Source organism: Falco naumanni, chromosome 5, assembly GCF_017639655.2.
Source record: "Falco naumanni isolate bFalNau1 chromosome 5, bFalNau1.pat, whole genome shotgun sequence".
Taxonomy (NCBI): Eukaryota; Metazoa; Chordata; class Aves; order Falconiformes; family Falconidae; genus Falco; species Falco naumanni.
Genome location: NC_054058.1, coordinates 81039390 through 81065887, shown reverse-complemented (window position 1 = coordinate 81065887; position 26498 = coordinate 81039390). Strand labels below are relative to the sequence as shown.

Sequence of the window (26498 nt, the reverse complement as noted above, 5' to 3'; positions counted from 1 at the left end):
GCAGCTCACCAGCTTTCTAAGACAGTAACCACCTTCCTAAGGCAGTAGACTATCTGGGAACAAACCAATATGCACAGAAAGCAGCTGACAACTTCTCTACTGTGGAGATGGGATGGGCAGAACTGCACAATAAGGGTTTGACAGCTGACAGTCAAAAGGAGATCCTCGGTCACTTTGGTTGGCCCACTCCTTGTGGACCGGTCAAGGAGTGAGCTGAGAATCAAACCATACTTATCAGTCTCCAAGGCTAGTAGCCACCTCTCAAGGATGGATAAAGGTGGGACAGACTGCATGTCCCCTTGCAGTGCAGCAGGCTGATTTGCAACTGGTGCCCTTCTGCCTCCTGATGCCACAAGTAACTCCTTGGTAAGACTGCAGTCAACTGTTACTTGAATCAACCTGCCACACTCACGAGACTTCCAAAGGAATGAACACTGTTATGGAGAAGACTATGTATATTTAGTAGCTGAACAACTATGCAGTGTATAGCTTTTAAAGAAGAGAAGGCCAGTATGTATTACACCTGTATCAGTGTTGTTGGAAAGGACTGACAGCTCTCAGCAACAAAAATAAAAAACATGGCATTAAAATTATGCAGTTCATTCCAACAATTTTCATTCCTACCTTTACAGTGAGTGATCACTTTTAAATGTTACTTCATACAGACAACAACGTTCATTTTTGAGACAGATAATCCAGAGTTTAACTAATACAGGTCAGTGATCCCATGGTGGGGACATCAGGAAGGGACTCAGACGCCCTAGGTTTAATTGTTTGCTCCTCCTTTCACTATTTTTCTTGTTCCAGTTATTTGAAAGTATTAGGGTGCCTAAACCCATGTGAGGAGCTGCTTCCTTTTTCATCTCTGAAATGGCATTACTTCACATATGCTGGGACTGCTGGAAGCATAAATAACATGAAGTGCTCCTTTATACATGCACCATGAGAAAGAGAAGTGACAGGTAAAAAAGTGATGAGTCCAAGCTGGGGATCAGCTAGTGGTCTAGTAAAATATGAGGAAAGCAGTAATTATGCCACTGGCCTGTCAGGAAAAACAGGCAACATGTAGCATCCACACATTAACCATGATACATAATGTAGGGCTTTAGAAAAGAGTAGCTGAGAACACCATGTATTGTATTTTTTTCCTCCAGGTGGTACTCTCTTATTTTGAACCAACGTGCAAACTAGTTCAGCGGTGCAAGGCTAAGCAGGCTGCAAACATGTCTGTCAAGTGTGCTGCACCTTCCCATTTCTAGAAGAGTTCTTGTGTGAATGGCATAGAAACCCTCAAAAAGTAGAGTCTGCTGAGAATCATTGCATCCATCCATCCCACTCCTCTTTTCACAAAATCTTTATGTTCTGTTTCTGTTTCTCAGCTAGTTGTCTTATGCTTCCGGCTTGAAGCTAACTACGTGCATATGGATGTGGAACCACTGAAAATAAAGACACACAAATACACAATAATCTCATTACCTGAGGAATCACTCCAAATGCCTTTCTCCATTGTTGCACACTGACTGTGTTCCAGGAGACTCCATCAATCTGGATATCCCCTTCTGTATTCAGCAGTCTTAAAAATGCAAAAAGTAAAGTGCTTTTTCCTGAACCAGTTCTTCCTAAAAGGCCCACCTGCAATGCAAATCATAAAAGCAAACATTTAATACTGCTCACATATTAATGACAGACCAAGAAAAAACACTTAAGAGATCTCAGCAGTGGAGAACATGGAGATCCCTCAATGGGACAGTAAATGTCATTCATTTGGAAATGATAAAAGCCTACAGCAAAGGCTGAACAAAACACTGGGCCAGACTCACGTTTGTTTTGTTAGAATTAACTGAGATGAAAAATCTGTTAGTCTACCCTTAGCTGAAGAACAGAAATTTGTTTATATATTATCTTGTACTGATTAGTCCAGCTCTTCGTGCCTTTCCCCCTTCTTTTGCTACAAAGTCCTCTTCAGCAAAACTTCATCCAGCAGACAAAAGCCAAGTAGGGAGTGGCCTTGAATCACACTGCTAAGCTACTCCATTTCCATATAATTGAAAATAGAGAGCCTAACTCTGATCAGACCATGAAATTTCTAATGGGGTAGCTTGGGCCTGAGGCACTGGTCACAGCACATACCATGCCATTGCCCACCCCCAAGAAGCAATGCAACTACTCAACCTGCCCAGCTAGTGCTGCCTTTCCTTACCTTTTAGGTGGGAAGAAACATAACACACAGTTATGGGTTTTTTAATGTGTTTCCCTCGTGGGATTGCACTGACCTATTGCTGGAAAAAGCAGTATCTGCAGTAACCACCAGCAAATGATGAGATACTGTGTTTTCCAACAGCTGGGTTTTACACAGCTAATATCTGAGCATGGGCTGGTTTTGTAGGGTGACAATATACAAGTGAAGGTGAAGGAGGGGATTCTTCTTGCTGCCTGGCATCCTTTCCATAACAGTGCCTTAGGCCTCTGAACCAGATGAGCAGTAAACACTGTGTTGCACCAACCTAATTAATGGATTGGGTAGATTTGTATTCCGATCTACAAAAAGAGCATGAAGGAAGACCCAGGGAACTACAGACCTGTTAGTCTAATTTCAGTTCCTGGAAAAATTATGGAGAAGATTATACTGCATACAATTGAAAGGAATTTAAAGAACAATAATGCAATCATCAGCCATAGTCAACATCAGTTCACAAAAGGAAAGTCCTGTTTAACTAACTTGATATTCTTCTGTGACCCACCTAGTGGAAGTAAAGGCAGTGGATGTAGTTTTTCTGGATTCCAGAAAGGCTTTTGACACTGTCCTTCATAGCATCCTTCCGGACAAGTTGTCCGGCTTTGAGATGAGTGGGTTCATAGCTCCCTGGGTGAAAGACTGGCTGAAGGGCAGAGCTCAAAGCATTGTACTGAATGGGGCCACACCTGGCTGGAGACCGGCCTCCAGCGGTGTTCCTCGGGCTCCAAGTCTAGGGCCAGTTCTGTTCAATATACCAATGATCTGGATGCATGGGGTGAATGCACCGTCAAGCAAGGTTGGTGCCCATACCAAACTAGGAGATGCTGTTGACTCTCTCGTGGGACAGGAGGCCTTGCAGAATGATCTAGATAGATTGGAGCATTAAGCAATGATTAACAGGATGAAATTTAACAAGTCAAAATGCTGGATTCTGCTCCTAGGACGGAGTAACACCAGGCAAAAATACAAACGGGGTCAGGAGCGGCTGGAGAAGAGCCCCGCAGAGGGGAAGCTGGGGGTGCTGGTGGGGAGCAGGCTCAGCACGAGTCAGCTGTGTGCCCTGGAGCCAAGAGACAACCCGCACCCTGGGGTGCCCCAAGCACGGCGTAACCAGCCGCTCGCAAGAGGCGATTATCCCCTGCATTCAGCACCGGTGCGGCCTCACCGGGAGCACTGTGTGCGCTGCTGGGCCCCACAGCTCAGGAGGGACGTGAAGGTCCTTGAATGGGTCCAGAGGAGGCCAGCACAGCTGGTGAAAGGGCTGGGAGGAATGTCCTGTGAGGAGCAGCTCAGGACGTTGGGCCTGTCTAGTTTGGGGGAAAGGAGGCGGAGGGGTGACCTCATTGCTCCTGCAGCTTCCTGAGGAGGGGGAGTGGAGAGGGAGATGCTGAGCTCTTCTCCCTGTATCCAGCGATAGGGCATGTGGAAATGGCTCAAAGCTGCACCAGGGTAGGCTCAGGCTGGACACGAGGAAGCATTTCTTTAGCGAGGGGGTGGTCAGTCAAGCACTGGAACAGGATTCCCAGAGAGACAATTGATGTCCCAAGCTTGTCAGTGATTAAGAGGCATTTGGACAATGTCCTTAATAACATGCTCTAACTTGGCCAGCCCTGAATGGATCAGTGAGTTGGACTAGATGATCATCGTAGGTCCCTTCCAACTGAATTATTCTATTCTATTAAACCCCCTCAGCAGAGGAGAGCTCTCCCCTCTCCTGCTTGTTTAAGATGTACTTCCCTAAGGGGCAGAGGCAAATCCTCTCCAGTTTAAGAGGCACACTCCAGTTCTGGAAATACTACCTCTGAGTCCAGGGCTCGTCACCAAAATTGGACCCAGGTCCTAAATCATGGCCATTGAAAAAAGGATCTTTGTTTTAATTGCTCTGCCCCCTCTCTGTACAGTACAAAAGTATCTTTCACTTTCCATACTCCATTGCTTCAAGGGATTTTCCAGGAAGTAAATCTACTAGACTGCAGCGGCACCTGTACCTCCACGCTCCAGGAATCACAGGTGCCTCTCTTCCAAAGGCAGAGTGGTTTCAGGATGGTGCTACAGGAAGCTGGACCCCCGGTTTCAAAATGTCAGTGCCCTCAATCTTAGTAGATGAAACATTCAGTTCACATAAACCAAGGCAGATCTAGCAAACCTGGCAGAGACTGGTGCCATTGAAACTAGGAATGAAAAGCTACCTCGTGGCAAGGCCAGGGAGTTGTCACTGAACCTGTTTTCTCATCTGTGTGGTAGTGTTAAAACCTCCTATTCATCCACATGGCTCCAGCTCAGGAAATGGCGCAAGCCTTTCTTCCCACCACACAGAGGACAGTCCTTCAGCATGAACTTAGAGCAAAATGTTAAACCTATGCCTAATTGCTGCCCTGAAACTAAAGCTCTTTCTTGAATACAGCTTCAAAGATGCATGAAAATTAATCAGAGGTTTGCCAATCTTCTGAAAAGTAGAGCTGTTTATAGTTTGTGACATAATAATTCAGGGTGGATTAGAGCCCTCATCAAACAGGTGAGACGGCACCTCCACCCTCTGGCCGTCAGAGCCAGCAGTGCATTACCCTTGGCACAGCAGCTGGTATTCTTTCATGCCCTGCTCCACCTGGGTCAGGCTGCCCCCAGCACCTGTGCTCACCAGCAAGCTTCCCTCTCCCTAGGAAAAGGCGAACATTTTCAAGCACAGGAATAAAAAACGGGAACTGCTGCATCTGTGTTTTATCAGTATATTTTGCTCCTCATGGCCAGCAAAGATCCCCGCTGTGCTTCACTGAGGTGTAAATAGCCTCAAGATTTCTATAACTGAGGCAGCCTTTCCTTCCCTTTTTTTTTTTTTTTCTCCCATTTCTAGCAAATAATCGTACAGGTGAAGTCTTTTTCAGAAACACAAGACATTTCTGTTCTTCAGGTGCTTTAGGTTAGTACTTTGGTGACAATTTCTTTGACAAAATCTTACTTAATCCAACCTACTCTTTAGTCAATGAATAGGTTTAAAATGACACTTCTATAGTTAAGCTTAATAGAAGTCAGCTCAAACACAACAAAACAGTGTCTTACCCTCTGCCCTGAACTTATCGAAAAGGAAATGTTTTCTAACACAGCAGATCCTCCTTCACCGTATTTGGCCGTAAGATCCTTCACAGTCATTTGGCCCCCGGATGGCCAGTTCCTCTCTTCCTTTGCATGCCTGTTTTCAATCACAAGGGCGTCCGAAAGCAAGTTACTCTTTTGTGGCTTAATGGTTTTTGTCTCTTCTGTTGGCATGTCAATGAATTTAAATATTCGTCCGACAGACCGCATCTATGAATCAAAACAAACAATATTCTAATTGTAATTAATACAAAACAAATGAAATTGAATTATTCTTAATTCCTAGCCAGAACAACAAGTTTCTTCTCTGTGTAAGCTATACCATGATATAATTCTCAAATGTAGGATATTTCTGGTATAGAGCTCGAGATTCTATTGCTGTTGTACTACTGATATTGATCCAACATGTGATTCCACTTGCTTCCTTTGTAAACGGCAAGCCGTCTTGGAGTCTTCAAATGCTTCTTCCTATAGGGGATTGCCCAATGCAAAAACTGAAGTTCCTTGAATAATGATCGATCTCCAAAGATCAGCAGACTGTGTGGAGTTTGAAACAAGTAAAGCAGTAGCATCAAGCGGAACAATCGCCAAACGTGAACATCTGAGTATTTATGAGAAATTACTTCAGTTTTCAAAAAAAATTAGTAAGAAGTTCCATGAGAATTAACTTTATATTTTTAATTGTATGTATCGGATGAAAAAAGTAAGTCCTGTAGTTCATGAACTTGACGGAAGTTGCTAGCAGCACTCTTGATAAATTTTCAAAGGAGCATGGGACTAGAAGGGAATCTCTTGATTTCTTTCTTTTTTAATGGGTCAAGGGTCAATTAATAAATAGTTAATTTACCTCCTTCACTAGAACTTCACTGCTCAGGTGGTCAGAAAATGTATTTTTAAGTATGAACCAGTTTGTTCTTGTAAATTTATGACTTTTAAATCCCAAATAGTTCTTTTTCCTAGCCACTTTCCCCATTAATCTACAGAGAGCTACCTTAGATCCAGTTACACTTTGTTCTCCAGGACTAAAGAAAATCCAGGTTTAAGCCTCTTTCTTAACATCTGTTCTCCTTCTCCAAACATCCCAGTTCAAATTAATCTTTCCTGTCTGACCAGAAGGTACACAACATTCTGGGCGATGTTTCACAAAGATATTGTACAAAGGCATCAATACTTTCCTGTCTATATTAGGAGTATCTCCATTAACACATCCTAGGATCATATGCTCTTTTCTTCACAGTCATATCTAATAGTCACCCTCTGACTGAACAGTGGTCAGCCAAGCTTTCCTCCATCATAGCCATTTCTAACCGAGGAGATCCTTACTTACAACAGAGGTTATTTTTAGTCCCAAAATTCAAGCCTTTGCACTTTGGTTACTGAAATCTATTTTATATCTACCATTTGAGGTCCCCTAATACCTTTCAGCTCCCAGGATCTTTCATGCTAATGTTGCCTCTCTGATTTGTGCCTTTGGCAGATTTCTTCAACACGTTTTTTTTTTTTGTTGTTGTTGAGAGCATTAAAATAAGATTAAAACGAGCTCAGTCATAACTCTAATCAATGCAGAGTAGCTTCCTTACAGCTTAATGCCATTTCCTTTCTAACTCATTAACTAATTTACAGTTCTTGTAATAATCCCAATCACCTTCATTTATACAATTTCTGAAACAGAGCCACAGCCAGTGCTTCAGTGCTTTCCTGAAGACAAATGAGATCCACTACATTACTTTGGTCTGGAAAACAAATCATTGAACACTGTTATCAGGTTAGTCTGAAGCAATTCTAATGGCAGCAAACCTGGGCGAATTCACTCTGTAAGCACTGCATCCTTAATTACTTCTTCAAAACAGTTTCTAAAGACTGCTGCCATCAGACTAACGAACGATGGTGGCATCAGTGACTTTTAATCAGAAGTGACAGCTGTTCTTCTATCAGATGACACCCCCACTGCCAGCTTGGTGGATTCATTTGAAGTGGCCATTACTAGATCTCCAGCTTCTCAGCCAGTTCTTCCTGAAGGCTAGGACGGGATGTCTCGGCCCACCTGATCCAGGGCGGCATTGCTCCAGGCTGGTTTCACATGTTTAACTGAAATGTCCAACTGCAGAACCCAGTCATACTTAGTTGAAGACTGATTTTAGAGGGACTGACTCCTGGGTGGTGTATATGTCCCTCCACAAATTGTACAGGAAATTTAGGGAGAACAGGATTCTAATTCAGGCACTTCGGTTGCATACCTGCAGCTAGACTGGTTTTTGCATATAATTTCCACCTCAGGTATTATAAATCCTGTTTCAACCTTCTGCTTCACTTTCAACTCCCCAGATTAAACACTGCCCTTTTACTGAAAACCAAGATAAAATATTTGTCCAGAATTTGGGCCACTTGTAAGTCTAACTCTGTTTTCATCAAGTCTCTCTACCTGCTTCTTGACCTCTAATGCACAGCTTGTTTGGGTTAACTAATCCATTCTGTAGAGGCTGTGATTTCTAATATACTTTGAGTGAATTGTTCATGCTGGTAGTCCTAGAGTCTCTAAAAATCCCTACTGTTTTTCTCCTGCTATTCAGGAAACAAATTTCAGCCCCTGACTTGAAGATGATGTCACTTCACTTTACATTCACATTCCTAAATGCCTTAGTCCAACTAACTTAACTAGATTCCTCATTTTACCAAAATTTTTCTTTGTAAACAGCATGACTATACTATAAGATAGTGTAAATTCTTATTAGTCGGAAATTATTTAGCAAGATAAATTAAGAAATAGATAGATAAATGCATAGCTACTGCATCCAGAAATATCTGGGCTTATTACTAGCATTTGTTTTCTAATCTGTATTCCCAGTAATATATCTCTCTTTAGTGGTATTATGGAAAACCTTTTGTACAACTTTGACCTTGTTTAACTGCTTTTGTATTCCTTCTGCAAAGTGATTCGACGTGATGAATTACCATTCCTTCCTGGTCTTCAATCCAGATTGAAATAATGTTAGGTGGATTTTCCATGTGGAAGCAAATTTATATACAATGCAAGGAAATACTGGGATCACAGCTTACATCTCAGCATCTTGAAATACAATTATGGTGCAAGTTTTTAAAATGCATGCTAACACCCAAGACTACCAATTACAATTTCCATCTCAACCACTGTGCAAGATGGAAAGGTACGGTCATCATCATGTTGCTATATGAATGTCACCTCATTTTAGTGACACAAACAAGACCTTGGACCAGACTGGCAGTTTTCTTCCTGCCTGACTGTCTATAGTGAATCCCACAATGAGCTCCATGCATTTATTTTAATTGGTGTTTGATGGTACATTTGTTTTCAGAAATCTTATTTTCCTAGAAATATTGCCACTTCAGAAATGAAGGTCTTTCTTGGGTTCATCAAGAGCTATGAATGTTTGTACCGGCAGGGATTCCCTATAATTGCCAAGAGATCCTACCACTACACACTAGCTAAAATCTGCTATTAAGCCAGCTGGACAAAGAGCCTTCTCTTACAATAGAAAATTTCATCTCTATGTCCCAGCTCCCCTGACAGATTTGTCAGTCACATCACATATGCAGATATTTTAGACAGCTTAATACTTTAAATCAATTCAAAAGGATGCTTTCCTGCTTCTGTAATTTGAATTACGATTTAGATCTGGGCAGAATACAGCATAAATGTCAGTAACGTTCTACAAAGATATCCATTCTTCCTTTCACAGGTAGAAATCTTCTGTCATTCATAATGACAGGCATAGTGTAGGTGACAGCAAGTTTCTTACCCATTATTCCTATCAGCAATGTGCCTGCTATATTCACATTCTTTCATGAATGCTTTAGAATAAAGGAGTATATTTACTACTTCCACCTAAAAGTGTCTAGAGCATAATACACTATTTTTAGCCATGCCTAATTGTATTTAACTGAGACTTCTGTAACATTGCAAAATTCTTTACTTTCTCTTTAATATCACTTCAACTCCTCGTGATGTTGAAGGAGAATTCATAATGTAATTATGTAATGTGTGTTTCCAGAAAGTGGAAGAAGTAATGCTTTTACAAGTAATCTAATACAACTAGTTTCATCAAGCCCTATATTCTCTTCTGCTGGAAAGAGAGCAGTTACCCTCACCAGACCAGACACACACAGTGCTCAACAACTTTCCTCAAAAGCATGCTCTCTGGAAAGTGCAACTGAGAGATCCTACGAGAGGTTTGTCCAGTGGCTCATGTTGTAAAAAAACACCCTGTGCATTAAGTCACTGCACAAACTGGGTCAATGCAGGGGGACTGTATGGTTCTACCGAGGTTTCACATCTGCTGCTGTTACGTTTTGGGTGCACTTATAGGACATATACTCCTCTTCCAAACTGCAAAAATTAAATACTTAGTTCATGTCAAACTTCTACTGACTTGTTTGCTCTTTCTCACACTGCTTTGCAGGCAGAAAAGGAAATGTTCTAAGAGATTTTTCTTGATTCTGTTCCCTTCCTAATGACCCACACCTCACTTTGAGAACTGTCATTCTGATGCAGATTTCACAGTCAAGTATTCAGTCTACTTAAACTTTGGACATTAACAGTGTTCTCATGTTTTCTGCTGACAACAGTAAAAAGGATATTAAGATCACGTCCTAGTTAAAAAAAAATTAAAAACAAATGAACAGGTTAGAGTAATAGCATGGGAAAATAAAAGCATGAAAACGAGTTGTAAAAGCACCATTCTTTTTTACAGTCCTAATTTTTTCTTTGGTCCTCTTCTTTACTATGCACTACTTCAATTTTCAGCATCCCTGTTGTACAGGGTGGGGCACTATGAGGTTTAGCAAGTGCAGTTTTAATATCTCTTTGGGGGATTCTTTTTATATCTCCTTACATAAGTAATCTTGGCAACAGTAAAAGCATGGCATTTTCTCTTTCCCCGATAAAAGAAATTGTCCTTCCCAGTTATAGCGCTGCTACTACAGGATACACATCAGTGAAGGAGAAGGTTATAAAGCATTAAAACAGTCCACTGGGAGTAGCCAATGCTTATCTGTAAAAGCAGCACTTACTGGAAAACTTATTTTCTATTTCCTTATGAAGGAAAAAAATTAAAAATACTACAAGACTGCCTGGAGGGATAAGAAAAAGACTGAAAACCAGCTAAAAAGGGATATTAGCAGAAATGATCAAAGTGAAAAGATAAATCTAGCCTAACTGGTAGCTCTAAATGAAACAATGGATAGCTGTCAGATTGACCACATATGTTTGGAAAAAAAAAAAAAGCAGAGCAGATAAAGTATCAGGGCTGTAGAGAACAAAATGCCAAAACCATTATGAGGTATTAAAAGACAATGGGGATCTTTCAGCTAAAGCTAAACCAGTTCAACAGAAATTGCTTCAAAGAGAATATCTGTGTATGTAAAAACAAAATCCAACCTAGAAAGTCATAGTTCTTCAATATGTATGCCAGTGTCACGGAAAGCTCAAGAAAGAGATTGTGCGGAATAAAATCCAATTTGCCACCTACTCATCTGTTTGGCTGGTACATTTTTTCCTTCTTCATGTGATCCTGCTTCCTTATTCTCCTGTCCTCTTGTCTTTTTGCTTGCATTTATTTCACTGATGATTTCACCCACACCTTGTATATCTCGTAAAACAACTCAGTACAAGCTCATTATAGGAGATACACCCTTGCACAGAGGTTTCAACCACTTGCTCCAGCTTATCTGACAACCAAAAATTGCTGCCTACAAATGTGCTATACACTCAGGCGTGCTTGTGTGCAGGCTTGTAAGTACAGATGTCACAGCTGCTCAAGGAAGGGCAAGAGTGATGTCCTCTAGAGCACTGTGTGTATAGCTGTAACTGGAGACACATGGAGATGTCTCAATTTTAGTCAGTCTGGTCCTGTGGGGAGCTTCAAAGTGCCCCTTGAGAGGAAAATAGAGTATAACCAAATAGACTACTGAGGCAGGCAGACATGCAAGCCTTTGCAGGACATCTGTAACCAAGTAACTGTAAAATACTTTAAAGAAGGAAGCGCTAAATGCAGAGAATACAAAGAGTGGGAAATAATACATCTGCATCACTCAGGGAAGTAGGTTTATTATCTTGAAACCACGAAGCTATTCTTACTCTCTTTGTGCACAGGAGCAGCTTTTGAATGTCAGAAAAAACATCCTGCCAGCAGTATCAGTTTGTCATCTGGGATAACTGAAAGTTCATGGGATGGGGGTGAGCAGCTACCCGCTGCTGAAAGAAGTCCAGAGGACGGACTTATGAACTGATGCGCCTTAGAAGGCTATCATTAACATAATGCAACTGGCGCTCCGTACGGTAGTTTGTCTTAATAATACAAGAAAAGTACTCACAAATATATAATGCAACTTGAGACTTGCTTTTCAGGGGAAAGGGAGTTACTTGCTTATTGCTACTAATAGATGATATTTTAACATCACCTTATTTTAAAAAAGGGGAAGTTCTTTATTAAAACACTAGCTTGTCCAGCACCTTCTGAATCCTACAGGAAGACTTCCTGTTGCTCTTCTGAAAGGCTTTCAATTTGTATTAAGCTGTATAATATGTTCACATGATTCTTATACAGATTGTTGTGCTTAAAGTGATCACATCATGCCTTACAGGGCTAAGAAGGAGTTTATAAATGAGACCTGATTGTCACTGTCGTGCCTGACCAAGCACATTTTACTTCATTATCAGTCACACAACTGCTGTTCCGCACGTATTGCGGTTACAGCAATTGCGGTTACAGCAAAGAAGGCCTTTCACAAAGCGCTTGACCTTCAAGACAGGCTGTTATAACAAGCAAAGAAAGAGTCAGCATAAAACAATCGGTGGACAGGGAAAATATGTGTCCCTGAACGGCAGTCAGCTTTCTGGACTATCACCACTCACACGCCTAAACAAGAGATTAGATGTATAAGTGGTTAATTCCCAGTTTTGGGGCTCTTCAGGATTTCCTTCAGGATAAGGCTGGTTGAATCACTTACTAAAATATGTTGAACTGGCATATATTCCTTCACTGTCACTGTCTGCCCCAATTATTTTTTTAAATGACAACTCATTTCAACTAATCAGGATTTAACGATCTCCTAGATCTGCTGTAAAAGCTATTTGTTTTCCAATACTGTAATAGTTGGCTCAAGAAGCTAATTTAGAGTTCAGAGAAAGTATGACTGGATGTGGGAGATTTTTTTTCTCAGAAATTTTTCTTGTTTATAAGACTACTGTATTTTGTTACAAAAATTCTGTCTAAAATAAACCCTAGAATGCCTGAAGTATAAAGAAAGAACCATTACATTTGAAAATAACATCTAAAACTTTCATACATTTAAGATAAGGTATAATGAAAACTGCAAGAACAAACATATTCTTTTACGAGTTTCCTGTCTGCTTCTCTTATCCTAACTAACAGACTAACTACACAAATTAAAGGGGTAAACATGTACAACTCCAAAGCCTTGTGTCAGCGAGTTTTGTACACAAAACTAGAAGATGACTCCCAGGGAAGTCTAGGCCAGATTTTTAAATCGCTATTGATTTTGCATGGAAGGACCTCAGAGACATCCGTTGTAATCTGTTGTGCAAAGTCCTTCAGTAGACAAAGCAAGGTATATTATATACTTTGGTAAGGTATATAACCATAACAAAACAGCTCCCAGCTTTTTTAAAGTTTTCTCATCACTGCTACATCTGCAATCTGAATCCTCAAATGCTATTATTTGCTGTTGCCTATTCTAGTCCAGGAAAAATTTTGATCATAGAAAAAAATCAGTTTGTGCTGTGCCAAAGCTGGTAGGTTGCTATGAAAGGTATGAGGACAACTTTTCTGACGCATCTGCCTGATATCCAACTCTGAAAATAACTCAGTGAACACCCATAATCAACAAAATAAGGCAATTCCTCAAAAGAAAGCACAGCACAGTGCATTTGATGCTTACCAAACTATCCACATCTATGCTTGAGTTTACTGCCCACTGCAAGGTTCCCATGATGTTCATAGCTAAAGTAAGAATAATTCCAACTCTACCTGGCCCATCACCTGGTGAAGAGAAAAAACACTTTCAATTTATACGTAAATAAAAAGCCAATAGAAATCACAAAATTAGCATATACATGATAAATACATATTCAAATTACCTTTTATTTCATTGGAGAAACCATGGATTTGTTAGTTACACAAAGGACTGACAGCTTAATCATCAGTTAAACACCTGGCTCTGGCACTGAATTCACTGGAAACCCTGGTCTTGTTTTGGCAGAAGAAAAATTTAGATCTGGGTACTTAAGCTCTAAACAGAATGAGGCTCTGGAATCTTGATTTCAATTTCCTTTTTCCAGCTCACATGAATCTGTGAAATTACTCTTATCTAACTAAAACAACAGAGTGAACAACTGTAAAATTCTAAATAGTTGCACTGGTTTATACGTTCATTTCCTGGACAAACAGAGGACATGTCCTCCTTACTGTTCCACAAACATGCAGATATAAATTCTTTTGCATTAATTGTCTGCTTTAACCACCATGGGGTTTTCCAGGGGTTTTCCTTTATAAGTTCATAAAAACAATATAAGCATTTACACTACTCCACTGTTGATTTTTAATCTCATTATGTGTTAAGTGAAATTGAGAATTTAAACCAAATGCCTTTCTATGATTTCTCCATTTCTTCCATGGCTTTCATCATCAGATTTCCTCCTGTTTTGTTTATAGAGATCTCATTATCAGAGTAATTATAGAAATAAACAATAAAAGCAAAATAATCCTCCTGAAAGCTGACAGAAGAAAAGGAACTTAGCGGTTGCTCCAAGGATCTATTACCTATAACAGTAAAGTTTACAATGGTGGCAAAATCACAAATTTTCATGTTTTAAATAAGTGCTTCTAACCCCTTTTCTCAAACAAATTATCCAGAAAAACAGTACACAAGAAAGTTTTTAAAAAAACCCTGCATACTAATAAGTGCACAAAGAAAAAAATGAGGAAGGCAGCAATCATTCTCTATGAATTTTAGGGGAACTAAACGTCTCCTTTGTAACAAAAGTACTCTAGATCCATATTTTCATACAGAAGTATTTGTGTGGTTAGATTTTTTTTTTTCCTAAGAATCAGAAGAGTTCTTTATACAAGAAATAGAAAATAGCATTTCACACACAACACAGTATTTGATAAAATCTATGCTTTTATATAACTCCTTTTCAACACTGAAGTATGATCAAATGAAATTTGGATATTGTTAGAACCAAAAACCTCCTTCACAAAATCAGCAAATTCTTGTTCATCAATGGCCACAGTATTGAAACTGCATCCAGATTCTGCACACAAAGTTCAGTGGAAAACTTGAGAGAGAATAATGCCTGAGAATCAAAATAAAAAAACCATACATAACAAGAGCACAGTGAATGAAAAACTGTGTTTGAAGTAATCTGTAGCTAAACCTGCTGAGTTTTTCCACAGAATTGAATTATTCCATCATTCTGGGGACATTATTCTCCTATTCTCTGCCTGTTGGAGACTGGCTACGCCTGGCCAGCCATGGGCAGCATTTCAAATACAAGTAAGGTACAGAGTGATCCTCAGTTATGTACTGGGTTTACTAGGAGTGGTGAGCCATTTTTAAGGGGATTCTGAATGGAACCTGCAAAACTTCACATTGGAAAATGAGTCAATGGGCTGGTAATTAAAGAACTGGATGAGTATTTCTGCTATTGGTGTGGCTTTAAAATATCATTAAAACTTTGCATGTCTCAGCCATTTGCAAATGAGAGGAACATTAACTTCTATTTACTAAAAAACTTTGAGCTGTACAGATGATAATCAACATCCAAGGTTTTCAGTACACTTATATGGTTACATTAATGGGGTTTAAAACGTGAGATAATTTTACAGCAATTACAGTCAAGAAAAGGAAAGTTCTGTCCCTTCAGATATTTTCAGATTAATCCCTTTAATGGGCCCTCAACAACATCAGATTGCAGATAATAATGGTGTAGATTCTATTTTAATTAAATTGTTTACTATTATGACATACTTAAATCAGTGACTCCGATGTATGCTAAATTTTGCAACAGTCTATTGCCCTTAGAAGTTTCTAAAGCTGAGCTGTTAAACAAAAGCAGAAGCCTGCCATTTCAGTACTCCAGTAAAGTTACCATACCTGTAGTTATGATAGAGATGAATGCCACAGCAACAAAAAAAACAACAAAAATAATTTCTATCCTCATCTGGAACCAGCGCAGCGTCGACAGGTAGAGGAACCAGTTTGCTGTGTGTAGGTTCAAGGCTTTGTGAAATAAGGTCTCAAAATATGGCTGGCGCCCAAAAGCTCTCAGTGTCCACAGCCCTTTTAAGCTTGTAACAAGATGGGTGAATATTGGACTCCGAGCTGTGAAGTGTTTAAATTAGAAACATCATAAACACTCAAGTAAATATCTTTGATATAATGCTAATACACAGCCCTATGCTCTAACTCACAGCAGTATAACTGTTGTCAGTCTTTAATCTATCTGTGTTGTTGGAGTACATGACTGAAGCAATCCTAGCACAGGGTATACAACAGCAGCCTTTGCACAAATGGGTTGAAATTCCATTCAGTGTATTGCCAGGAATGGCTCACATTAATTCTTCATAGTTAGCATACTACTTGGGAAGCTCCTGGCCTGCTGTAAGGTGTCACAAGAGAAAGGTGGCTCCTCCACGGCCAAAATGAATTCCTGCAACTCTGATAACTCCATCAGGTGAAAGTTTTTTTTTAGCACAGCCAGAGTACTTTAATGCTCTGGATTCAACTGTACTGACATGGTAATTTTAAGCAGATCTTGCGTTACATAAAAAGTGGTAAGCCAATGCTGGATCCCCGTGAACATCAAAGAAATTTAGGTTTCTATCTGAGGAACTTCAGAATTACATTTAAGTAAAATGGAAGATGGTCACCCGTGTTTAAGATTCAGGACTGATTTGCTGAGGATCTGCCAGTTTGTTATAAAGCCAGTCCACAGTGCCTGATCTGCAAACTCACACTTCAGAATGAGGTTTTCCATTTTACTGGGAACACATTAGTCTTTTAATGATGGGAGAGGAAGGCCATTTCATCAAATCAGTTATTCAGAAAAAAGAATTCTTTGCAATCAAGATATATCCATTCTAAATTTTTCTTATAAAGAAACAAACTCATAGGGCACATACCAAATGTAACCACAAGTTTTCAAGTTATATTTACTCTCAAGAAAACTGTGTGCCAGGACTTCATTTGTTTTCAGCTGCAGTGGTGATAAGGCCCAGCTTTAAAAAGATCTTCTCCATTGCTCTTTGGCAGCAGAGCACTCAGTATTGGCTGGATCAGTAACAGCACTGGCTTTAAGGAAATACGTGTTCTGCTCCCAGAGGCAATGGCATCTTGCAAGAGAAAAGGCAAAGAAGAGGTGAAAAGGTGAATCACTTCTCAATTGATTTGTTGTGGATTTAGAAGTCTACCAATTTTGCTGCTCCTACCTTCAGATTCCAGTTGTTTCAGCTGCTGAGAAGTGTGGAGGAAGTATGCCCTTAACACAATAAAGGCTGCTATCACAGGCACTGATGCCAGGAAGATGTAGGGTTGTAATATTGAGACTACTGTTATAGCGCCAATCACAATCAGTATTAACTGTAGAATGAAAGAAAAATACTATTGATATAGTAAACTTGTCATTTTATGGACCAGAGATTGGTGATGAATCTTTTTCCCATGGCAACTATGTATTGTTTCAACAAACAAAGTGCTAAACTAAGTAAGATTTGCAGCTGAGAACAAACCTCCATGAAAAGATCATGAATAACTGAGACCAGATCCGTAACCTGTTGGAATAAGCTGCCATCTTTTCTAACAGGTGGAAGAAGTGTTTTCTGTAGTACAACCAGTATTGCAGGTTTCTAAATTATGAAGCCACACCAAAAAAAAAAAAAATGGCAGCCAGATACTCACTCTCCAATTAAAATTGTAAGAACAGCACTTGCAATATCTGCAGGCACCTCCCAGACTTACCAGTGCTGTCCCTGTCTTGCCTGGACTCAGTATGCCAGACCATCAGGAGCTGAGTGACAGTCTCCTGCAGGTTCTGGGCCAAGCAGTTTTTCTGAGGGTCGGAAAAAGTGGGAAGCCACACATCATCACTTGCTCAAGGGACTGTAACCCATGTATGAAACTAGCACTACTACTTGTCCTGATCTGGACACAGGAAATAAGTCATAAGAGGACTTGTGGTATGAAAAATTAGCAGTTTCAGGGGGGAAAAAAAAAGTATTTTAAGGTGAAAGATAACTCAAAAAGAACAAAATCATTTCAGACCTAATCTATTTAACCCACCAGAGGCTACTACCATTCTCATAAAGACCTCATCCTCAGTAGTTCCAGACAGATTTAGTTAAATCACGCCTTGATTTTGACTCTAGAAGCACCTTGAGCACTAGGCTGTTTTTATCTCACACCTAAATCTAATGAAAATCAAGTATATAAAGGGACACAGAATAGCAAAGTTCTGCTTTGTGTCAGGGTGTCTGTGTTATCTCATAAACTCCAAACACATAATAAGTGTTAAGTCAAACAGATGATGACAGCTTCTCTAAAAAGGCAGCGGCAAAACTGAACACACAAGCCAGCTACATCGGCATATGGTGGAGGAATGGCAGCAGAGGCTTATGTAGCCCGGTTAAGAGCCACAGTACTGCACTGCAGTGACCCCAGGTGCTGAGCTTTCAAGCCTGGCACAGAGGCCAGATGGGGACACACATTCCAGCGCTTCCCTCTGCGTCTGTCCCCAAGCTTCCAGTGGAAAATGCAGCTGGTGGCAGAGACAGCAATTCAGCAAGGTTTCAGGGTGGCAACGACTGCAGAAGTCAATCTGGTTAACCAATAACTGTTTATAATTCAGGGAAACCCAGTCATGACCATAAGTATAAAAGTCCAGTGAGTTCCCTATGACCCATTGAGTGTGACTATATTAAACCTTGGGGACAAGCAATACATGCTAGCAGTGTCTCACATGAAGGACCTCCAAGAAATGATGACCTCACTGTAAGCACTGGTAGTAATCGAGATGGATGTTAAAACCAGCGGTAATGCTACTGCAAACATTATCTGGCTACAGTTCATACCGAAGATGTATGGAAGCAAGGTTGGATGGATGTCAGAGAAAACATCACAGATGCTGTCTCATTATTGATGTAAAGGTTGATACACTTCTTCTTTTATGGGGAACTGGGTATATCCCAGTGACTGGAGAGTAACCCTGGCCTCTTTTATCCTGAAGCCTTATTCATTCTGGATGAAAAGCCCTGTTCCCTAAAAGGGAAGGCCCCCTGATACGTCTAATGTTCATAAAAGCCCTAAGAAAAAAACCTATGCCATGACATCCACAGCTGCAGCAGAGGAGGAGGCAGTGTCCTTAAGGAGTTAGCCAGAGATAACAATTAGCTCATTCTCATAGAAAAGAGGCAACCAACTAGCTCTAAAATTTTGTGTCGAATTCTTGGGAAAAGCTGCGAAGTCAGAAGGATGAACTTACACGAACATACACTGAAGGCCAGCAGAGACCAAGTCTCCATCTCCACCAGACTCAGGTTTAGGCACCCTGGTATGTTTAGAAGCTAACCTTTCCTGTAGATCTCTGCACTTGGGAAAGAATAACCACATGCACCAGTACAGGCTGGAGGCTGACTGACTGGAAAGCAGCTTTGCAGAGAAGGCCTTGGGGGTCCTGGTGGACCACGAGGCAGCAACATCCTCCTGCAGCAAGGGAGGCCGAGAGCAGCAGCACTGTCAGAATCAGTGAGGGTGATCCTTCCCCTCTTTTCAGCACCACCGAGACTGTATCTGGAGTGGGCTCTCCAATACAAGAGAAATACAGACATAGTGGAGTGAGTCTAGTGAAAGGTCTTGCACGTGATAAAGGGACTGGACCATCTCACATACAAGGACACGCTGACAGAGCTGGGATTGTCTAGCCTTAAGAGAAGGCTCAGAGGAATCTTATAACTTTGTATAAGTATCTCATAGTATTTATTCTATTTATATAAATTATAAATTTGTGTATTATGCAAATAATACTAAAATTTATATTCTCTTTATATAAATACCACCAGGTATTTGGTGCGGAGCAAGTAAGCCTGAGCCAGATTCTTCTCAACTGCACCCAGTGGGAAGATAAGAGGCAACAAGCACAAGCTGAAGCGCACAAAATGCTATTTAAACATAAGAAAAAGCGTTTTTATTGTAGGAATGGTCAAACACTGGAACAGGTTACTAAGAGAACATGTAGTCTCCACCCTTGGAGGTGGCCAAAATCCAACATGGCCCTCAGCAACCTGCTCTAGATAAACCTGCTTTGAGCAGAGGGGATGGAGAAGAGGTCCCAGGCCCTAGGCCCAGAGGTCCCTTCCACATTCTGTAACTGCAATAATCAGCACAGAAGGAGAAAGTCATATGAATAACTTTTCTGTGTCTTTCAGAGGAATCCGACTTTGTTCATTAGCAGAGTCCGTGGAAGTCCAAAGCTGCCAAACAAGCCTGAATCTATAGAGGATAAGAAGGAAATCTTTATGAATAGATGGCTAATAAAAAGCATTCAAGACAGTGAGTAGGTTCAGTGATCTTCACCAGAAGAACCTGGGAAGATAGGGCAGCTTATCATGAATAAGGTTCAGGAGTCTCTGCAGTTGAGGCTGAGAAGACAGAGGTGAACCTACAAGACACTGGAGTGTAGGTTAGCCTCTGAAAGGCATCAGAACAGAGAAGCCAAATCTAGGGATTTTTCTTATCTTATGTTATTTTTCAAAACACGAAAAACTAGTAAGTTTCTTGTAAAGAGTTTGAAATGTAGAGACAGACTAACTAAAGTAATTTTGGAATAACATCCCCATGGCAGATCCAAAATATAAGAAACAAAATGGCCACACCAAAAAGGACAGTAGTGAATTCTCACCACACCAAAGATGGCATTAATGATTCAGAGAAGGTCTCTATGTCCGTGCTTACTCAATCAGCAAATCTTCACGACACCAACAGAACATGAAGTAGAGCTGTAATGTCCTTGAACCTCTTCATGTGGAGCTGCCCTAGACTCTCTAAAATCAGGAGCCAAAGATATCACTTACTAACAAACACATAGGGAAAACTTTTTTTTTTTTTTTTTTTTTTAATCAGGCTTTTATGTTGGTAGGGACTGTAAAACAGAGCAAACTCACAGATGGAGACAGGCAATCTGTGCAGCAGAGTGTTTGCTGATTAAGGATGATTAAGGCAGGCCTGCATACCTCTTAAATAAAGGTAGAGAAGAACAGAGGGGCCAGGGAAGATTTGCTTTTATTTTTTAAATATTCTGGGAACTAACTCTATCTGCAGCAAAGCTGGCATTGCAGTATTACTGGTGGGACACTAATGATGGGTGCTGGGATCCACACAGATGAAGTCTCAGAATAGGCAGGATGGGGAGCAAACAAAGGCATCCTCCTTGAGAAAAACAGGAATTGCCTCTATCACTGTGTTTCTTCAATGTTCTCTTCAGTGTGGATGAATTGAAAGGTCATTTAGAACTGAAGATGCATGGAGATCCCCAGGAGGTATGCTGGAAACAAGCCTTTCCATCCAGAAAATATTCTTCAGCTCCTAGGGATATAAAGTCCCCCCAAGGAATAGTCATCTGAAGTTCTCCATGACAAATAGTTATCCAGTGCCTGACAGACTCAGCTTAAGTCCCAGAGACTCAGGAGAAGCCGCAAAGATGCAAAGGATAAAAGATAAAATTAGGCAGTCAAATTTATGAATAAGAAAAAAAAAACTATTAAAAAAAAAAAAAGGAGGGGGAAGAAAACAAAAAAGAAAAAAGGGGTTAAAAAAAGAAAAAGAAAAAGCAGAACTGCCTAATTGAGATGTGAAAATGCATCATCATAGGTCAAACTGCCCAATAAAGCAAGCCTGGAAGAGTTTCCATAGAAGATAAAAGAATAAAACCCCCAAGAATATATTCAACAAAAGAGAACTAGTAAATTAAGGGTTATGTTAGTAAACGGGGAAGAGCCTAAAGAGGTAAAGCCATGAAAATGACTGAATGCAATCAAAGGAGAGTATGGAAAAACATTAATCTTGAGACAAGATAACTCACAGAAACTAAGAAATGCCCTTTATACCTTTGAAGTTGAATATGGGCAGCAGCAGGGATACTTGTACTGTAGGGGTCTGTGGGGCAAAAATGTTTCTGAACCCGAGTACTAAAAGAGGTTTGCACAAACAGTGGAGGTACACATATAGGCAAGTACCCAAAAAAGAAGCAATGAAGTTGACATACAAGTAGCTATGTAAATAGATATACAGACTGCAAAAAGGAAAAGGGATTTAATTCCAGTTGTTATTTCTTCCTAATAATATGATTTCTTTTGCATGATGTATGACTGAAACTTCAGAGTGCTATAAGACAGGAAAATTTAGAACTTTTATTCTACAAACCTGAATGAAGTCAAATACTGTAAGTGGAAGTAAGTCATCCAGTACTGCCGTATCTTTTGAGAATCTGTTAAGCATACCACCTATGAATTAAGAAAAAAAAAAAAAAAAAGATAAAAAAAAAGGTCAAACATTTTAACACCAAAACAAATTCTACATTTAGTCCTTTTAATAAAAAGTATAACTTTTTCTGAATAAAAAATATTAAGGCCAAGTAGAAGATTTTTTTCAAGTACAAGCATTCCACTACAGTTCATTGGAGCTACAGCTTCCTTCCTCGTGGAGGAATATAGCTCCACAACTTCTGTTTCAGCTCTCGGAATCTCAGAAAAAAAAACCCAGGAAATAATAAAAAACCCAAAGAAACATAATTAAACAAGACAGGAACAGAGGCACAAAGCATAAAGTAACTCTTAAGCAGCAGGCTTTGCTGATATACAGATAATCTGCACATCAGCATTTGTATGAGTTTGTACACCAGTTTCTTACTTTCTGAGCAGAATTACTGTATTAATCACTAGGTAAGAACAGAATTAAGATTCTAATGGGAAAATGAGGGAGAAACCCTACATTGTATTGTCATTTACCAGTGCCTCCTGTAATCCAGGGTATTGGAAGTGAATTTCGTGAACAGCAGGAGATGGAACTTGTTGCACCAGTTATGTAAGGAACTCTACAAGGACTCCAGAGCCAAATTTGAATACACATACCATTATTCACACTAACTGATGTTTTATGCCATCTTAGTGGGACTACTCATGAAATAAAGTACTATTTATCACCCACACCTGACTCCCTGGCACTTACCACACAGCTTACTATATCATTTCCATTGCAGTTTTAGAGTCTATTCATTAGAAGTTATTCTAGTTCTATTACCTTGAACAGTTAACCGTTAGTTTTCTCCAACTTACAAGGTGTTATTTTTAGAATCAGAATTGACAACTGAAATATGTCACATTGAAAGTGCAGTCAAGGTTAATTGAAAGATTCACAGATGACTTAGTGTGCCAAACCTTTAACATTCGGCTTGATTGAAAATGTAAATGGAAGGCAACAGTATCCTTTAACAGAATGAAAATTGTTTAATTGAAATGAAACCCATACATGAGTCAATCAGTTCCCATCTCAGTTACCTGCTTTCCAGGAGTTGAATGTTGACATAGGTGCATGAAGAACTGCATGCACCATCTTTTGATGAAGAGTTTTAGACACTGTTATAAGCGTATGCACAAGGGGCAAACCCCTGAAGATTCCCATAGCAAGCAGGGTATCTGCCACTCCCACGTAGATATAAATGATGTAGTAGCTGCTAGTGTCAGTGACAATCACAGGAGGTTTATCAGAAGTACTGTTTGCTGATTGTGTTGCATTTGCTTTCAAAGCTGTCCTGCGTGATGGAAATCCAAAACAAATGTATTACTGGAAATGGCATTTTTTTTTCCTCTACTAAACAACTAGTACTGCAATGTTCATTTGTTTTCAATCTATGTTAATAGTTAATTATATGTATTTCCAGTCACTCTAAAAATATTTTCTTGTTTGTATGAAATATAAATTTTGAACTACCCTATGTTCTACTAAGGCAAAGTTACTCTGTGTGTGCGTGTTCAGGGTTCAAGGCTCATTCATCTCCTCAGACACCTTTGGTGATTCAGGCACCTACCAGCATTTGTAGTGGTTTCTGAAATTACTGTAGTTGTGCAATGAAGGCGTTTTACCAAGATGGAAATTAAGTTATTGGTATATAATTACAATGCCTCCAACAGTTTTCTCCAAACTACTATGAAAATGTATCGCTTTGGTAGTGTCTTGCAAACCTACTGCCTGTTTAATCACTGACAAAACCAGCCTAATCAAGGAAAATGCAACCACTTCTTTTAACCAGCAAAAAATAGTTCAAGCGTTGAAAAAAAGTGAATTATTACAGAAGTAAAATGCTTTAGGTGTACTATAAAAATCAAAGGCTTTAGTGACCTACTGCAAGGGGACATCAACAGAAATCCCTCCTGCTTCAGATCAGAACCTAAGTCACCGTATGCTTTCTGTACTCAAACATACAGACTTAGCACTGCTGGACAAAACCAAGGATCAAAAGCATTAACCCAGGACAAGCCACACCACTGCTCAGTATGTTTTAATCTTCATCTGTCTGACCCTGTAACTTCTGGAAATATTTTATAGGTGAACAGAGAAAAAAAAAAAATAATGTACAAATGGAGTCTTAAAGAAACTGCTCCCTTAAAATGTTCCTAAGCAAATGTCTTACCTGGCACTTCTGAAAGACAGCAGTGAACCAGTGTATTCAGAGTTATCAAGTCCACACATCTCTGGAGTGAGCTGACCCAGGAAATGTCTTGCGTGTGTTATGTGCTCAGTAACAAGGCACAAAGCATTCGATTGTAAACACTTAAAGAAGTACCAGCTTAAGATACCACCCACCTGAGGTATTTAGATCATTCCATCTATGAACCATTTTATTTAATATAAACGAGTGCCTACCCATATGAAACTGTGGCACATTTTATTAATTATTTATAGCACAAATCAATATAAAGAGAGCCCAATTTCTCAATAAATGATCGCCACTACTTACTTTTTAAGAAACCATAACCCAGCAAGAGAAGCAGCTACCTGTGACCAAAGAAAACAGAGTCAATTTTTTTTGTCGTCACATTATGAACTTTTTCTTACTTACCTTCTTTCACTGACTTTGTGTTTTTAGAGAGAGCATTATAAATGGATGGAAGCCAAACCTTCCTGAAGCAAAAACCTTGCCATAGCTGCTCCTCTTTCCACAGAAACCATTTAGTGCATCCCACCAGGAAAGCTACATTTAGACTTGTATTACGATCACGCTCTCAAGTGCGTAAATATTCTTTTATTGTTTTTTACCGTGCTATTAACAAAGGCTTGCTAATGCATTCCTAATTACAAAGAACAGTCACTGTATGCTTTAACATATTTTAAGTTTTGAAGATTAATACTTCTTGATGGTCCTAAAAGAGTAAATCTCTTGATATCTTAAAAGGTAGCTATTCAAATATGAATGTCAAACCTTTCACATTTTTATATTTGCATTGTTGTTCTTACTAGCTGATATCTACATTTGATATATCTATTTGCCTGATATTGCTTGGCTGCTAGTTTTACTAAATTCTCCACATAATTTACTTTTATAATTTTAAAATGTGGAATTAAACCCTTTTTATTGTGAGATGCTTCACTGCTCAGTGGCAGCTTACTCTCTAACACATTATCTTGTCTGTCCAGTGAGACACTGGAGAACTTCATGTAGTCCACCACATTTCAGTCTGCTCTATTTCTGCCTATGACCTTTCTTCTAAGGGTTGGAAAATAGTTTCTACAGTGCTCTTCCCATATATTTTTATGGCACTGGTACAGGAATGTATTGCAATAATACATTTTTGTTAATATTTGTTAATAATTGCATGATTAAACCACTAACTTTTGCAGGTCTTAGAGTAAATAGCTCAAGATTGATCATGGTGACCTGAATGTAAGCCTTTGTAAGGATCGGGTTTCTTTCACACTAATACTTTTACATCTCCCAACAGAATTCTGTTCTCATCTTGACTCCTCACAACAGAGAAATTTTTAAGCTGTGAAGATGAGGGTAAACAATATTGTGAGAGAATAACATCACAAAGCTTTTCTATGTGTTTCCATTCATAACTGCTCTTCTTGCAGTTCAGCAACCCTAGTCCCTGGATATTACATCTAGGAAACACAGTTTTCAGCCACTTCAGCAAGCCACACACACACACACACTTTCTCTCTCTCTCTCATAAATCTACGAAAAATGTAAAACTAATGCCCTATTTATGGTGATCCATGTGGACTCACCTTGGAACCTACAATACTAAACAATCCATTCAACATCTAAAATAGTAGCTCTAGCAACAGTTCCACGGAGCTCTGAAGGGTATCAAAATTCCGCTTTCAATTTACTTGTCACTGCTGTTTCAGTTCAGCACTTGGATGTTCAGCACTAGCCTCTCTTCATTGTCTAAGGTTAGAAGGGTACAACCTGTCAGCACAGGCAACATAACCACTTAGCATGGGATTTCATCTCATGTACAGAGGTTTGTTAAAGGTTAGATGGTCTGTGCTATGACTGAATGTCTTCCAGCCCATTCATTTATCAATAGGCTTTTACTTCAGCAATAGTCACACTGGAAAGTTTAATTTAGATGGATACATTTTTTGTCATAAGATTTGTACTTCAATGAGAAGATGAGGTTTTTGAATTATTTTAAAAGGTTTTAGCCTAATTTCAAAGCAAAAATTTGTAATCAAGATCAGAAAATTACACTGAATATATGCGGATAAATCTGAGACACCTCAAAGTTAAAATTTCCTTTTCCCTTAGAACTCACATTCAGTTTTGCTGTTGTATGTTTCCACAGCCATTTCCCAATAACATGAAAAGAAAACTTATATGGTAAGAACAACTACTCATCTAAATACTGTCCTGCTTCTGGAGGTGGTTTAAAAATTTGGAATCTCAAACTAGATCTAAGCTCCAGCCTTTATTCCTGGTCCGAAAGAACTAATTTAAATCACCCGCAACATAACATTAATGTAAATTCAGGATACCATCAATCAAATCCTTCTCCACGTTTGATGATGTTTGAATGCCACCACAGAACCGCTAAAAAGCTTTCACTGACACAATCAGCCT

The 26498-nt window shown here is 39.5% G+C and overlaps 1 protein-coding gene across 1 annotated transcript in view; it reads right to left on the bottom strand.

The window, feature by feature from the left end:
* The window catches only part of CFTR (CF transmembrane conductance regulator), a 91899-nt gene that overhangs the window by 13174 nt on the left and 52227 nt on the right, over nt 1–26498 (bottom strand). The window contains exons 16-23 of the mRNA XM_040596259.1: nt 24390–24427; nt 22930–23183; nt 21797–21876; nt 16813–16963; nt 15479–15706; nt 13262–13362; nt 5294–5536; nt 1477–1632 (exon numbers count right to left, since the gene is read on the bottom strand). Of these exons, the coding sequence (XP_040452193.1) occupies nt 1477–1632; nt 5294–5536; nt 13262–13362; nt 15479–15706; nt 16813–16963; nt 21797–21876; nt 22930–23183; nt 24390–24427 (1251 nt within the window). The remainder of the gene's footprint in view (nt 1–1476; nt 1633–5293; nt 5537–13261; nt 13363–15478; nt 15707–16812; nt 16964–21796; nt 21877–22929; nt 23184–24389; nt 24428–26498) is intronic.